General features: G+C 42.6%; 3 protein-coding genes across 3 annotated transcripts in view; 2 read left to right on the plus strand and 1 right to left on the minus strand.

Moving 5' to 3' along the window:
* The window catches only part of LOC310865165 (uncharacterized protein), a 468,188-nt gene that overhangs the window by 401,057 nt on the left and 51,864 nt on the right, over positions 1–15,267 (minus strand). The window lies entirely within an intron of this gene.
* Positions 2,064–3,950, plus strand: polr2k (RNA polymerase II, I and III subunit K). The gene is made up of 4 exons (XM_083769493.1): positions 2,064–2,148; positions 2,501–2,587; positions 3,080–3,172; positions 3,757–3,950. Exons 2-4 carry the CDS (start codon positions 2,524–2,526, stop codon positions 3,777–3,779), a joined length of 180 nt encoding a protein of 59 aa, XP_083625619.1. The 5' UTR covers positions 2,064–2,148; positions 2,501–2,523; the 3' UTR covers positions 3,780–3,950.
* On the plus strand, positions 8,981–13,420 carry LOC310865238 (uncharacterized protein; the record flags this gene model as incomplete). Its single annotated transcript, XM_083774264.1, has 4 exons — positions 8,981–9,246; positions 10,691–10,819; positions 11,045–11,145; positions 12,420–13,420. The coding sequence occupies 4 exons, from the start codon at positions 8,981–8,983 to the stop codon at positions 13,418–13,420; spliced, it is 1,497 nt and encodes a 498-aa protein (XP_083630390.1).

A 15,267-nucleotide genomic window follows, 5' to 3' on the forward strand; every position in this document is an offset into this window, starting at 1 on the left:
TACAAGAGGGTCCACTGTTTTCAATTAATCATAAAAGCCCAGAGGAAATAAAATGACAACTCCTGGCTGACCTATTCCTCTTGGGCAAGCAAGGACACATTCTAAATTTAGAAACCTTGGGATATGAGATGCATAGAACAGAGGACATAAATTTTCCTCATGAAGGCCTAAAAAGCATGTGGATCGATGCTGTGATTGAGTCAAATATTTTACTTTCTCCTTACTGTATAACTGTGCTGTGTGGTCCTCCTTTTCAGTTATAGGTGCAAAATAATTTAATTCGTATAGAATAGACCCATTAATGTGGTATCTTATTATGCAATTAACAATTAAAAGTTTGGACGAGGGTATTGTGTTTGTGAACCTTCCACATCTGTTATTTTTGAGGGGCGCTAGCCCCTCCTATGCCAAGCTTTGTGTGTCTGTGTGTACCCCATAGCGATGATTGGCTGAGGGCTTAAAAAGTGAGGATAAAAAGGACAGAAAGTTGAGGACGCCAAAAGTGATTAGCTGGTGATGTGATGATGTATGATGATAAGGGCGCCCCTCACTTCACACAAGTGTGATTTTTAATCAAAGCTTTAGAAAGCTTTGTTGATGCTGATCTGCCTTTTCAGGCAGCACTTGGCACCTGCCCACAGAGCCAAAACTACTAGTAACTGGTGTACTGACCATGGTATGTATGGTATGACCATGGTACTGTGCTGTACTGTACTGTGCTTAACTGACCAGCCAGACCAGCCTGACAAGCCTGACCTGAACCCCACAGAGAATCTAGGCTGTATTGTCAAGTGGAAGGTGTGAGACATAAGACTGAACAATACAAATTAAAGTTTCACTTTTTTAATTATATTACGGAAGAAAATTAACTTTTACACAATATTCTAATTAATTGAGATGGACCTGTATATACTTTATCGGTTATGAATTGGGCAGGCCCTGGTTTCTTGCAAGAGTTGGGCCCATCTAAATTAGCTAAAAATAGGGGGTTTTATGTTTATGTAAGGAATCTCACTTGTCCCAGCCAGGTAAGGCCTAACACTAGTAACACTACAGTCAAGTGTTATAATGATGCTATTGCATGAATGAGGGGCCACTTAGATACATCGGAGTAGATAACATTATCATTGTTGTAATGCGTGGGCATTAGAACGTCTAATGTTGTTGTTTTGTAAAACAGCAACATTAGAAGCCTTGTTGTTGCCACGGAAATGGTTGATAGCGTGACCTCACAGCATGACGTAACGTCACAGCATGACGTGATATCGTGATGTCACAGCATGAAGTGATATCGTGATGTCACAGCATGACGTGATCGTGATGACTCAGCATGACGCCACATGGCCTCATATAAAGGCACGAAGAGAATGAAGAATAGCATTATTACATCATTAGAAGTAACTAAGGAACTAGTCTTTGGACTCAAGAAGTGACCAGCTTGGCCTCCCTCTGCTCCCTCCGCCAGCACAGGCACGTAAGTGACCCCTGCACTCTTGGGCCACAGTCTTGCCCTAAATAGGCAGCCTTAGCTGTGTAATACATATGGATATACTGAGGGTTTAAACATTTGCAGTAATGTACAGTATCAGTATGATAATGAAGGTTTAGGACTTTTGGCGTTATATTTTTGACATGAATTAATAAGCAGTTCATTCAGTGACGCAAACCTCATCACTGTTATTCACTTTGCACTTTTTAGCGTCCCCTGAGCTGAGTGAGTCGCGTTGAGGCTCGGAGCTCAGGTCAGGGCCCCCCTAGATCATGGTCCCTTGGGTCCAACAGCCCGTTGGGTAATCCTCAGAAGTCAGAACAAAGCATGAGATCTATGGTGATGCCCGTGTAGCACTAGCCTGTAACATTAACCTATCATGATTCATGAATAACCAAGCAACTCTCGAAAACGGCATACCAAAAAATATAAACAGTGGAATGGAAACATTGGCTGGTACCGAGCATAAGGCTATATGTTTGTCTCACACTCCAGTCCAATTGGTGGCAGTATTGCACAGCCAAAACCCCCCTCCTCAACCTTAGGTCTCAACCAATGACGACACGTTTTGTTGCGAGGTCATTGAGCAACAGACTACGCATGTGCCGATCCAATGTGGGCACAAAATCACAAATCTCGTCAACATTTTGCTTTTGCAGGTGATCATTGTTTTGTTTACCTTTTAGTTTTCAATGTTTAATCATCCCATTGGTTATATTTTTTTGTATGCTGTTTTCGAGAGTTGCTTGGTAACTGTAATTACTCATTAATGATCCGTTAATGTTACAGGCTACTATAGTGCTACACGGGCATCATAGATCTCATGCTTTGTTCTGTAACTATGATACGTAACATAGAAAATGTTACTGAATTAACAGGCCTGTCTATCTCGCTATATCAATGTGATTTGAGGCAGTATGTTAGTATAGGTTAGACACATCATAATGTTCTAACTTCTTGGCCACTAAAAGGATGGTAAGGTTGACGACGGTCGCTCTGTTTCTATTGCAGGAATAAAGTCATTTGTTTGAAATATGGACGCGCAGAAAGGCGCTGTGCAGCCTCCCAAACAACAGCCCATGATCTACATCTGTGGAGGTACAGTATAGTTCTTGTTCTCAAACTTTTTAATGATAGGCTAATGCATTATTATCAGCACAGACACTGTCAGACAGACCTGATAAGATTTCTATTTGTAGGAACTAGGAAGTCAATCTTAGAACATCATGTCCAGGATTCCTTACAGTTAAAGTCCTCAAAATGTAAATTTATTATTGTCTGTTGTGCAGTTACATGTACATTAAAAAATCACACCTGTGTGAAGTGAGGGGCGCTAAAATATTAAAGTCTCACTCATGTTGATTAGGTTATGTAATGGTAATGTAAAACAAACTGTGCCAACACAAACATTAAACGCCATTAACAATAAAGATGACGTAATGAGACCGGGTTCGAACTGGGAACCTTGCGTTTCCCATCCGGTCACTCTACCCCTGAGCCACTGCCGCCACAGTGGCCCCCATGTTTGTGTCAGTGAACTGCTGTTTATGGTGGATTCATATCATAATTGTCTATACTGTCTCCCTACAGAATGCCACACCGAAAACGAAATCAAGGCCCGTGATCCCATCCGATGCAGAGAATGTGGTTACAGAATCATGTACAAGAAGAGAACCAAGCGATGTATCCTTTGTGTGAGTGTGTGTGTGTGTTGACTGGTCAACTATGTAGGGAACTTATTACCGTGTATAGTCATGGATATAGGCCCTCATTCATCAATGGAGTGTAAAATCTGCCTCAAATTCGGTTTTGGAGTACGCTCACGTCGGCACGGAATTTATGAAGTGATCGCAAACAGCTGATCCTTGCGTAATTTCGGTCTTAGCGTTGATAAATGTGACGGCTGAAATCAATCTGGCACGCCCTATAAAGTCAAGCCTCGCCCTTGTCTTTGCGACATGAACAACTGCAAAACGACCAAACAACGTATGGAAAATTAGTTACATGATGGAAAAAGCCAATAAAAAAGTTTCCCCCGCTCGACTCGCTGCCTGCCTCAATGATCTTGCATTAAAGCGCTCTGCAGCCTATCTGACCCAGATGCCATTTACCTGAATGACTGTTAAAGCACTTTAAATGGGTGAATGATTAAGCCCCTTATGCCTATATAGCCTACAATTGCAAATAGGCAAGCTATATGCTATATATACAGTATATATGATATATAATCGATCCTTTGTGTTTGATCCTTAACTCTTTCATTCCAGTGGTGGTTTTTGATGCACGGTGAAGAGGAAAGCAGTGCTGTTTGAGTGTTATTTTTTGTTGTGTGCCATTTTTGTAGTTTCTGATAATGTAAATATCACACTTTGCTACCAACCTTTTGTTTTTGGACAAAACATATGTCCATATACCTTGGTTCATACAAATATGATGGGTGAAAATAAAGGTATAAACAAGATTCTTTGTCAAGTTCTTTGTTTTAAATCCTTCATGAATATAATCAATTAATTCACATTGCATACCACCTAGAAGTACAACACAATTGTACACTTGACTATACTTAGTTACTTTCTGCCATTGTATCATCAGTGACATGATGATCACCCTGAATACCAAGAGCCTGTTCTTCCTCTGATGACCAATTTATAATAATTTATAATATAATTAATAGCTGTACTACAAGCTTACAGTATTGACAAATCCACGGAGCAGCGCCCTGTATGCCAGCTGTATGCAATCAATGCGGTGCCAATCCAGGTCTCTTAAAAAAAACTACCTCCCCCTGGCCAGCCTGGGCGCCTGATAGAGGGGAAAGGAACTGGTTGGAATAACGTGTTCCTTCCACGCGCTACGTCCGGTCGGGGAAATTCCCCCCCCCTGAAAAGAAGCAGCTTGGACTCCTCATGCATAGGAGGCATGAGGTCAGTCCGCTATAAAAATAAAAGCACTTGCAAAGTTAAATGTAATACAGTTGTGTATTATTATGCCATTAATTTCATTATAATTGTTTTCATATGCCATCTGAATTAGTTAAAAGCAGGCACTGTACCCAAAAACGCCTGTATTTAGCCTGTCCCCAGCAAGTGGTCACAATTTCAAACTGCTAAAAAAGTGTCTAATACTGTCACAATCACATAAATATACATACTAAATTAAAGTAGATTGTCAACAACATGGCAAACAATATACACAGTTAATTTTAATTTATATTTTCCATTAGATATCTCATATCAAATGTGTGTCCCACGTCTCCCGTCAACTCCGTCAGGTTTTTTTAAAGTCTTAAATTAATCAGAAAATATTGTCGACAGATTTAGCCTGAAGACTCCTTTTCCAAGTCCCGTTTATATTTGTTGCAACAGTGGAGCACCTGGTCTGACAAGCATTCAATTGTTTGATATTTTAAACAGACAATGTTGATATCAATGAGGTCACAGCTTTTACATGTCAACTCCGTCAGGACATTATTATGATCTTTGTTAAGAATTCCAAAATAATGTTTAGTTTAGGGTTAGGTTTAGCTAACAAATGAAGCAAAAACAAAATGGCTACATTGTACTATAGAGGGTTAAGATGAAAACAAATGACATTTTGTCAACTCCGTCAGACGTCAACTCCGTCAGGTTTTGTGTCTGACGGAGTTGACATGTATCTGACGGAGTTGACAAAAGTGTTCCTAAAACAATAAAATTATAGTTTTTGAATAATGGGACGTATTCTAATTTGGCACACAGTTAGAGCATGCCTTAAAGGAACATTTTTGGCTATAGGGCCATCACAGATTTGTCTCGTGGTGACCATGGCAGCCATTTTCCAAAATTGCCACCACCAAGTTCTACACCACCTAGGATCTTGATTCTGGTGACTAAGGTCGCATTCATACCAGAGAGCTTTGCTGCGATTAAAACGAATCCTGCTGCGCATTGTCAGAAAGTGCGCTTCGTTTGGCAGGTGTGAAGGCTCATTCGAATCCTAATGCGCAGCAAATAACCGCATTTTACTCCGCCCAAAAACGTGGGTTTCGCTTCGCTTCGAATCGCACTTGACTACGATTCGGTGCAGGTTTTGATTGATTGATTGAAATATTTATTAACAGTTTGTAGAATTTACAGTACATTTTAAGCACAAACTCAATACAAAGACTGTTAACTGTGAGTGGACGACCCAATTAAGCATTACACTTGTTTAGAGACATACAAATAGACACTTCTATGTAGCTAAAGAACAGAACAGGAATTCATCATATAGGAAGCAAAAAGGGAAAAGATACATATACAGTGAGGGGAAATGGGGTGGGGGGGGGGGATTCAGATTTTACAGAGGCCAGTTTCGAATTGCAGCCATCCGTAGGTGCCCTTTGAGAGCGGTTTTGAAGGAGTCAAGGGATTCACATGTCTTAATGACTGTTGGTAGGGCGTTCCACATTTTGGTGGCATAGGAGCGAAAAGAATGTAGTCCCTTGTTTGTGCCGAATCTGGGTTGTACATGGTTTGTTGCACTCCCTCTGGTGTTGTGGGTGTGGACTTCGTTTACATTAAGGAAGTATTTAGACAGGTACATGGGTATCTTGGTGGTGTATCGAATCTTGTGGACCAGACCCATTGCAAGATGCTGTACTCTGTCGTCGACCCTAAGCCATCCCAGCCAGTCAAAGTGGGCAGGGTTGAGGTGGGTTCGGGGGGTGAGGCCAAGTAGGAGCCTGACCAGTTTGTTTTGGGAGGTCTGGAGCCTTGTTTTAAGGGCCTTTGAGGTGCTGTGGTACCAAGAGGTGGATGCATAGTCAAAGAAACCTTGTACGAGGGCTCCTGTTAAGGTCTTCAAGGTGTTTTTGCTGACCAGTGAGGAGATCCTGTAAAGGAATCTTGTTCTTTGATTGACTTTTTTGATTACGTTGGTGGCCATCTTATCACCGGAAAGATTGGCCTCCAGGATGGAACATAGGTAGGTAATTTGATCTTTTCGTGTGATAATATTGTCACCCACTCTAACCAAGAAGCCATCAGCCTTGCTGAGATTACTATTTGATCCGAAGAGGATGGATTCAGTTTTTCCCAGGTGTAAGGATAGTTTGTTATCAGCGAGCCAGGTGCAGATTCTACCGAGTTCAGAGCTGAGGGTCTTTTCAACCTGCAGTTTGTTCCTGTCCGAGACCAGCAGTGCTGAGTCATCTGCGAACAGGAACAAGCTGCAGTCACAAGCTGAAGTCATGTCGTTAACATATATTAGGAACAGTAAAGGCCCTAGTATGCTTCCTTGTGGGACGCCACAGCTCACTGGGAGGGGAGGGGACAGTGTTCCGTTCACCTCCACCATCTGTTCTCTCCCCTCCAGGTAGGATTGCATCCAGCTCACTGATGTGCTATCAAAACCAATAGCTTTAAGCTTGTTAACCAGTATGGAGTGGTTCACGGTGTCAAAAGCCTTTTGGAGGTCCAGCATGACCATGCCGCAGTATTTTCCAGCGTCCACCTCGTGTTTGATGTGGTCGCTCAAATAGAGGAGGCATGTGTCAGTGGAGTGGGATGTTCTGAAACCAGATTGGAACTCGTACAGCAATTTATTAGTGGCAAGATACTTTTCAACCTGTTCATAGACTATTTTTTCGAGATGGAGCTTAGAATAGAAATAGGGCGGTAGTTGCCGGGTTCTAATTTACTCCCTTTTTTGTACAAGGGGGTTACTTTGGCCAGTTTAAAATCTTGGGGGACCTGTCCCTGTTTGATGGAGAGGTTAACTATGTGGGTGATGACTGGAGCTATGGAAAAGGCTGAGTCTCTGAGAAATTTGGAGGGGATATTGTCATGGCCAGTGGCCTTGTGGGGTTGGAGGGCACTCAGTTTTTTAAGTACCTCCTCGGTTGTTACCATTGCCATTTTGAAATCATCTTTACAAACACCAAGGTTTTTGTAGAAGGCTTTGATGTGCTCTACACCAAAACGCCCAGAGTGGGAGGGCAGTTTGCTAACCAGCTTTGTTGCAATGTTTGTAAAGAAGATGTTCAGGTGTGAATGCAATCCGCAGTAAATAAAGGAAATGAAGCACATAATGTGGCGGGTGAGGAGCTGAACACAGTTGGAGACGGTTAAGGCATATTTTACGCAGCGCAAAGATGTCCCGTTACTGTGGATAGACGTGGTCGAATAAGGAGACTGAAGCCCTGATCGAAATGAGGACGTGTACATTAATCAATTGCTTAAGAAAACACATAAAAACACTGCAGTGTATTATAGCCTACATAATATTCTGTCTGTCTGTCTGTGCGTGCCGTAAACATGGAGTGCTGTCACTGTGTGGGACTGGGGAGTTATATCAGTGCGCTCATGCAGCGCTGTGCCTCCATGCCCAAAAGAACAGTGTGTGGCGGCTGCGTGCGTAGAGAGAGAGAGAGAGGGGGGGGGGGGGTCCCAGACGGCACGACACATGCACGTTATGAGTGTAATTTTATCACCATAGATTTCACTGTGTAGGCTATAGTTTATGAATGGAACACATTGATAAAGGTCCCCTCTGCTGCGTTTCCAATTGCTGCGAATGACAGTGTGAAGGCAAACCCCAGCCAATTAAAAATGCAATAATCCCAATTCCCCGCCCATACGGATCTGAGTCTACCGAAGTATTAGGTGAGAATGTGACATAAGACTACATTTTCAAGGATGAGGGATACAGTGGTACAATTTAGATTTTCCCTGTGACCATGGCAGCCATTTTTCAAAATGGCCGCCACCTGCTGTTATTTTACAATAACTCAAGTTCTACACCATCTAGGATCTTGATTCTGGTGACTAATCACACATTTTCAAGGATGTGGGATACATTGGTACTATTTAGATTTGTCCTGTGACCATGGCAGCCATTGTTTTTCAAAATGGCCGCCACCTGCTGTTATTTTACAATAACTCAAGTTTTAGACTCTGGTGACTAATCATTACATTTTCAAGGATGAACTTTCTCTGGGAGGGGTCAGGGCTTATTTCAGGTGCAGGTTGAGTTGCTACTGACAGGACATTAAAAGGAGGTGGGCTTTCTGGCCTTTGACACACAATTTGACTTCACTGGCCACTGCAGTGTGGCGTTGTATCTTGGTGGCCTCCTGCCAGTGTTTTTCCATCCTTCTCATGAGCTCTGTGTTCTGGGGCTCTGTTATAGTCAACTTACATTGTCTTGGCTGGAGATTGCTTTCCTGCAGGGTCCAGCCCAGTCTTGTGCAGATGGCTGCTGGCCCACCTGGAGGCCCCAACCTCACTTGTTCGGTTGGTGTGATTAGGTGGGGTGGTCTTCTAGGGGGGAGTGGGTTTACCCAGGCTAATGCAATATGGCCCTCTGGAGTGACCCACTGACCCCCTGCCGTGACATCCGCCCTTTAATAATAAATTAATATATACGTTCAGAACAGTAGGTGGCAGTATATGTAGCAATGGGTTAGGGGGGGGGGGGGGGGGGTTGCAACCCGCAACAGTAAAAGAAGAGACATGTCGTCATTCGTCAACAATGGAGGATTGGAGAAGAAGTAAACTGGAGGAGTTGAAGAAGGAGACAGAGTTATTGAAGAAGGAGACAACAACAAGCAACAATGGGAACATGAATGGTGGTGGTGATGATGGCAGTGACGGTCATCCTGGAGTTGGACGCACAGAAGAGCTAAAGAAGACAAAACAGAGCACGAGCAGAGTCCGATGCTCTGCCGTTAACTGTAAACATTACGTGGCTGCACACCCCGAGCTAGCCTTCCACCGTTTCCCCAGAGACCCCGAGAGGTATTATTAAAACGTTCATTTATTCATTCATTCTTCGGCTTCGCTCGTGTGAGCTTGCAAAACAAGACTATTCCACGTGTTTGGAGTCTTGAAGGTCCCATGAAAATGATCTTGTATGTTGTATGTTTTTATTTAACTGTCTCCGTGAATTGAATACATAATAATTAAGATCACAATGGGGGGATATATATCCAAGCCGTGGATACCCACGGCTTTTTATTGACTGACTGAATACTTCACACAGACACACACGCACGCACAGAGATAGAGAGAGAGAGAGAGAAGAGTACATTTTAATACAAATACAATGCTTTATAAACGATTGAAACCAAAGAAAACATTCATTCCTTGTTTCCAACTTAAGTCATAATAAAGTATTCGATCAAGCAATTTTAAAGCACTAGTGACTAGTGCTTTAAACTTTAAAATAAATATTCAGTAACTGGTCTCACTCTCAAAGGATCTACTTTAGCATTATAATATTATTTATACTCAAGAGGTTCAATGGTGCTGGTTCATGACATGTAGGCCTACCTTTATTGTTGTCTCCACCAGGCCGAAGGCATGTGGGGAGAGTATGTTTTGCACTCCGTCCGTCCGCGTGTCCGTCCGTCCGTCCGTCCGTGTGTCCGTGTGTCCGTGAACAGCTAATCTCGGCCACCGTTAACCCGGTCGATGCCATATTTTGCACACACACTCCCTGGATGCCAACGATGAACCTCTGCCCCAAACTTTCCAGAACGGCCTGTTATAGCGCCACCAGGAGGCCGCTTTGTGCAAAACAAGTTTTTGCACAGTACACCTACAGATTTTGTCCAAACATCACGCAAATTGGTACACAGTCTCTCTAGAGCCATTCAACGAAACGGGTCTTTCAGATTTATCAGACTCCATCCTGATTGGTTAAGATTGGCTTCCAAAGTTCACAGGAGTGCTCAGTTTCAAACAAAATGCTGCAAATCATGAACACATCGCGTGATTTCCGTGAAATTGTGCACCCACATTCCCACTAGGCCGAGGACGAAATGCCACATGAACAATTTCAACTCAGCCTCAAGGTGGCGCTATAACTGGCCGAAAAGTGTTTTTACCTCTAACGCTGTGGATAACCTGGTGGAGACCTGTGCCCGGAAGGGCACTTTTTTCGTCTAATTTCTAGAACTATAATTCTTTATTTTAATGCAAATTGGGGGGCGACTGTGGCTCAGGAGGTAGAGTAGGTCGTCCAATGATCCATGGGTCGGCGGTTCGAATCCCGGCTCCTCCTGTCTACATGTCGAGGTGTCCTTGGGCAAGACACTGAACCCCAAATTGCTCCCGATGTGCTGCCTGGTGCCTTGCATGGCTTCCTCCGCAATCGGTGTATGAATGTGTGTGTGAATGTAAAGCGCCTTTAATGCACCATTTACCATTTAATATTATAATTGTATATTATCGCCTACAGATCTTCCAAGTGGCTGCAGGCTCTTGGGAACCCCAATCTGGCGGACATGAGCGTTGACCGTCTCAGCAACAGCTACAGGGTGTGCAGTGCACACTTCCACCCCAGCCAGTTCAAGAGGAAAGCTGATGTGTAGGTATTTACTTTTCACCGGTTCAATTATGCTTCATTTAAGTTGTAATGGGTTTGAGAACCACCTCTGACATCCTCATGTTTTAATATTATTAAATCAGAACATCAACATTGATATGCCCATATTGCAATTTAATACACAGTGATTTGACAATTGCAAACTTAAAAAAAAATAGTATGTTGCTGCATTCTTATATTTATGTTGGGATGTTTATTTTATTGAAGCCATGCTGGATTGAATTGGGATGCAGTGCCAAGTATCCAACTGGATAGTGAGTCAGGAAGGAAGCAACCAATTCTGCATCAGGAGTTGCCACCAAATAAAAGTACGTATTCTTTTATTGTACTACTGTAGTTGTGACCACAACTGTAACTACAGAGTTCATAGTAAAAATGCAAATAAACAAAAGTTACATTAATCTAAATCTCTTCATATGCCATTAGTCAATTGAAGTGACCATTTTGTAATAAAAGCTGCTGTTTGCTATGTGTTTTCCTTCATAAGGGTATGTTAGCTCTGGTCCATAGCCTTACTGCTTCGATTCTGCCCTGCAGTAAGGCTATGGGACTATCAGTTTTAAATCTCAAATCGAAATCAGACCAGCCTCTCCTCTTTTGTGGAAATCTCACGAACGTTTGACCTACTCACCAATACAAAGACGGGTTGTGTCAATAGAAAGACTACTTTCCTTAGTGGACGCACTCTGAGCCCCCCACCACACGTATAAACGGTACTTTTTGGCCAAAAAGGGATTTTGTTTCCACGGGAAAAAAAAAACTTTTAGTTACTCCGCTGCGCCCTCTACCGATGCCCAGAGAACTGCCTCATAGAGAATATTTTTCCTCCGGTGAAAAAAAATCCCTTTCTGGCCAAAAAGTACCGTTTATACGTGTGGTGGGGAGCTCAGAGTGCGTCCACTAAGGAAAGTGGTCTTTCTATTGACACAACCTGTCTTTGTATTGGTGAGTAGGTCAAACGTTCGTGAGATTTCCACAAAAGAGGAGAGGCTGGTCTGATTTCGATTTGAGATTTAAAACTGATAGTCCCATAGCCTTACTGCAGGGCAGAATCGAAGCAGTAAGGCTATGGACCAGAGCTAAGGGTATGTTAGCACTTTGAGTGCTTTAAATTATTTAATCCATGTTGTAGCCATGCTAAACCCGCTATTTGTTTAATGTGTTTAATTCGCCGTACGTGCCCAGAGTGCCGGTGCGGTTCCGGCGAGCCGGCCCGCATCCAAAACGGTCGAGAAATGACAGTTACCGTGGCCAGGGCGGAAGCCATCAATGGAGTGTCTCATTGTTTAATTAGAATGTTTACATTAGTCTATTAAAAGCTATCAGACGACTACAGCTAATTCAGAACACAGCTGCTATCATTCTAACTAGAATTAAGAAAGCTGAAAACAACAGATTTCTGCAGTTTTCCAGTGAGGGATAGAATTGATTTTTAAAAGATTGGTGATCGTCTTTAAATCACTCAATGCTTTAGGGTCAAAATGCATTTCTTTAACATTATGAACCCTTGGGGTTCACTTAATAAAGTACAGTATATACATTGAGTACATAGTACTTACCAAAATATGTGTTTGTGTTTCAGGTAAACAGAATTGTGATGCTCGCCGATCCAGTGCTGTTGACTCGTACATCACACGATCACACAATCAAAGACGTATTCTCTCAGAGACAAAGCTCACAGTTCCTGCTGGCAAAGTCATAGTTATAACGAGGCACCCCAAGCCACTGATCTCACCGCTGCCACTGCCAAAGACATCACAATCACCTCTGCCACGGCCGACAATGTTGCAGATGTGGGCACTGCCGCGGCGGCGACTGCCAACAATGTTGCAGACGCAGTTGCCGCTACTGCGGAAACCGCAATCAACATCACAGTCAACGCTGCCTATGTCAAACACATCTCAGCCACTGATCTCACCACTGCCAAAGACATCACAGTCACCTCTGCTGCCACGGCCACCTTCAACAATGTTGCAGACACCACAGCCACTGCTGCTACAGAAACCGCAATCAACATCACAGTCACCGCTGCCTATGTCAAACACATCATCACAGCCAAAGATATCATCAAAGCCAGAACCTGAGTCTGCTGCTGTCAGAGAAATTGCCCTCAAGAGGAAGGTCAGAAATCTCCAGGCACAGGTGAGCAAGCTGAAGACCAAGGTGAGGGTGCTGAAGGGCCTGAAGAAAAGCACCACGGTGGCAATCACTAAGAAGTCGGTCCTGCAGCTGATGAAGAAGCTCCTATCGGCCACAGTCTATAAATTCTTCAGAGCGCAGTTGAACGTGGCGCAGCGTAAAGCGCACGGTTTCCGGTGGTCCGATCTGGACAAGGCGTTCTTCCTGGACTTGCTGCGGGCCAGTCCACAGTGTTACAGGCTCATGACGGCCGTATTTTCTATGCCCTCGGTCCGCACGCTGCAGAGGCTTATGAAACCCGCTGATTTCAACCCTGGTGGTGTTGACCAGAACATTGTGACAACCACGGCGGAGGTTGAGGAGAACTTTGTGACTACCTCGGAGGTTGAGGAGAACTTTGTGACTACCTCGGAGGTTGAGGAGACGACAAGGATTGTACACTAAATAAATGCAATGTTTGCATCATAGCAGTGTTGTTTTTGTCGACTAAAACTAAGACGAAAAATGTTCGTCGACTACGTTTTTTTCACTGACGAAAACTAAATGAAAACTAAGCTATGATGACTAAAATTAAGACTAAATGTATTGACAAATTATTTCGTCAACAGATAAAAACTAGACGAAAATGTTAGGAAGGGACTAGTGGACAAGACATCCAGTATAAGTCATTTTACACTTGGTTTCATACTGAAAATAGCAGATCTACAAGCTCACAATGCGTTGCGCTGCAGCCTGCAACGCGTTGTGAGCTTGTAGATCGGCTATTTTCAGCAAGTGTAAAATCAGTCATTACGGCGGCATCAAGGCCCGCCAAAAAAACATTTTAGTCGACTAAATCAACTGTAGATTTAGTGGACTAAAATATGACATTTAGTTGACTAAAACTAGAATAACTAAAACATTCCAGGTGACAAAACTAAATTATTATTCAAGACTGACTAAAGCTAAAATCAAAATTTGCTGCCAAAAATGTCAGCAATGTCCTCAAAATGTTTTCCCATTTCATAACAATGTACATTTTTGTAAAAAGAAAAAGGTGTCTTATATCTGTCTCTAATTCTTTAATTTTGGATTCTAAAGCATTTAATGAGATTTGTTGGCAGTTTTAAAGTCCTACAAACAAGTCATTCAACCAGTTACAAAAATACACAACCTGAAAGGTTTTGTGACATTTTCCCCAAAAAGTTTTCTTCAATAATACAAAATAAATCCTCAGGCAGAAGGTCATCAGTGACTGAAACGTTGCTTCTTCTCTCAATAGATGTGCTCCTGTACCATGCAGTTTGGCAGTGTGCAGGCGTACGTATTCTTTTATTTGTGTGCACTGCGTTGGCCTACGCACCTGCTCTAGGTGTTCAAAAAGGTTTTCTCAACCAAAAGGTTTTCTAAAATGACAAATTACGATATTACATAGGACTTGGACTTGGATACTGCCTGCACAGGGTAAAAATCAAACACTGATGTTGGCCTCGTTACAAAGCAACCAACGGCCCCAAATCTCCAAAGACTGGATTAAGAGTGTCTGTTAAATGCATAAATTAGAAGGGAACAACTCTGTTCCCTTCTAATTTCGACGTACTGCCATTTCAACTACGTGGCTACGGCGTGCGGTTAGGGTTAGAGACTGCCAGGTTTAGGGTTAGTATTATTAGCGAGTCGGAATGGCAGTGCCTCGGTATGGCAGGCTTCGTTTTATGTCATCTTCAATCTACAGTATAATAAGGGGTGAAATATAAACTGTATGAAGTAATTAGACTATTTAATCATAGAGTAATAAAAGGAGAGGGTATTTAACACATTGTTTCTCAAAAGTGGGGTCCAGGGGGACCTCTCAGCAAAATCGGTTAACATAGCATCACAATCATTTTACCACTACCCATTTATATATTATGTTGGCTATTCAAAAATATCAGAATTTCGTGCCATGCCGATGCTGCGAGCTTAGTTGTACATGTGCTATTTTATGTAAATATTTGAAAAATATCAAAACTGTTTGAAAAGGTTTTAATAATTTGGATTAAAAAACCCCATAAATCTTCACTTCTGGGGGTCCCTGGACATTAAAACGTTTGAGAACCACTGGTTTAACTGAATCAGTTTAATACAGTGGTTCCCAAAGTGGGGTCCACAGGGACCCCCCAGGGGTCCTTGAGGTCCCCAGGTAAATGATAGTTTGGAACGGTCCAAATGGACCCTTGTGGGTCCATTTGGTTCCATTTCAACACTCTCAGAGTTAAATTAACTTTTTTTTACATTATAAATTGGGGGTCCCATAGATAGAAATACCATTA

This window comes from Protomyctophum parallelum (assembly GCF_964188405.1).
Source record: "Protomyctophum parallelum genome assembly, chromosome: 1".
Classification (NCBI taxonomy): domain Eukaryota; kingdom Metazoa; phylum Chordata; class Actinopteri; order Myctophiformes; family Myctophidae; genus Protomyctophum; species Protomyctophum parallelum.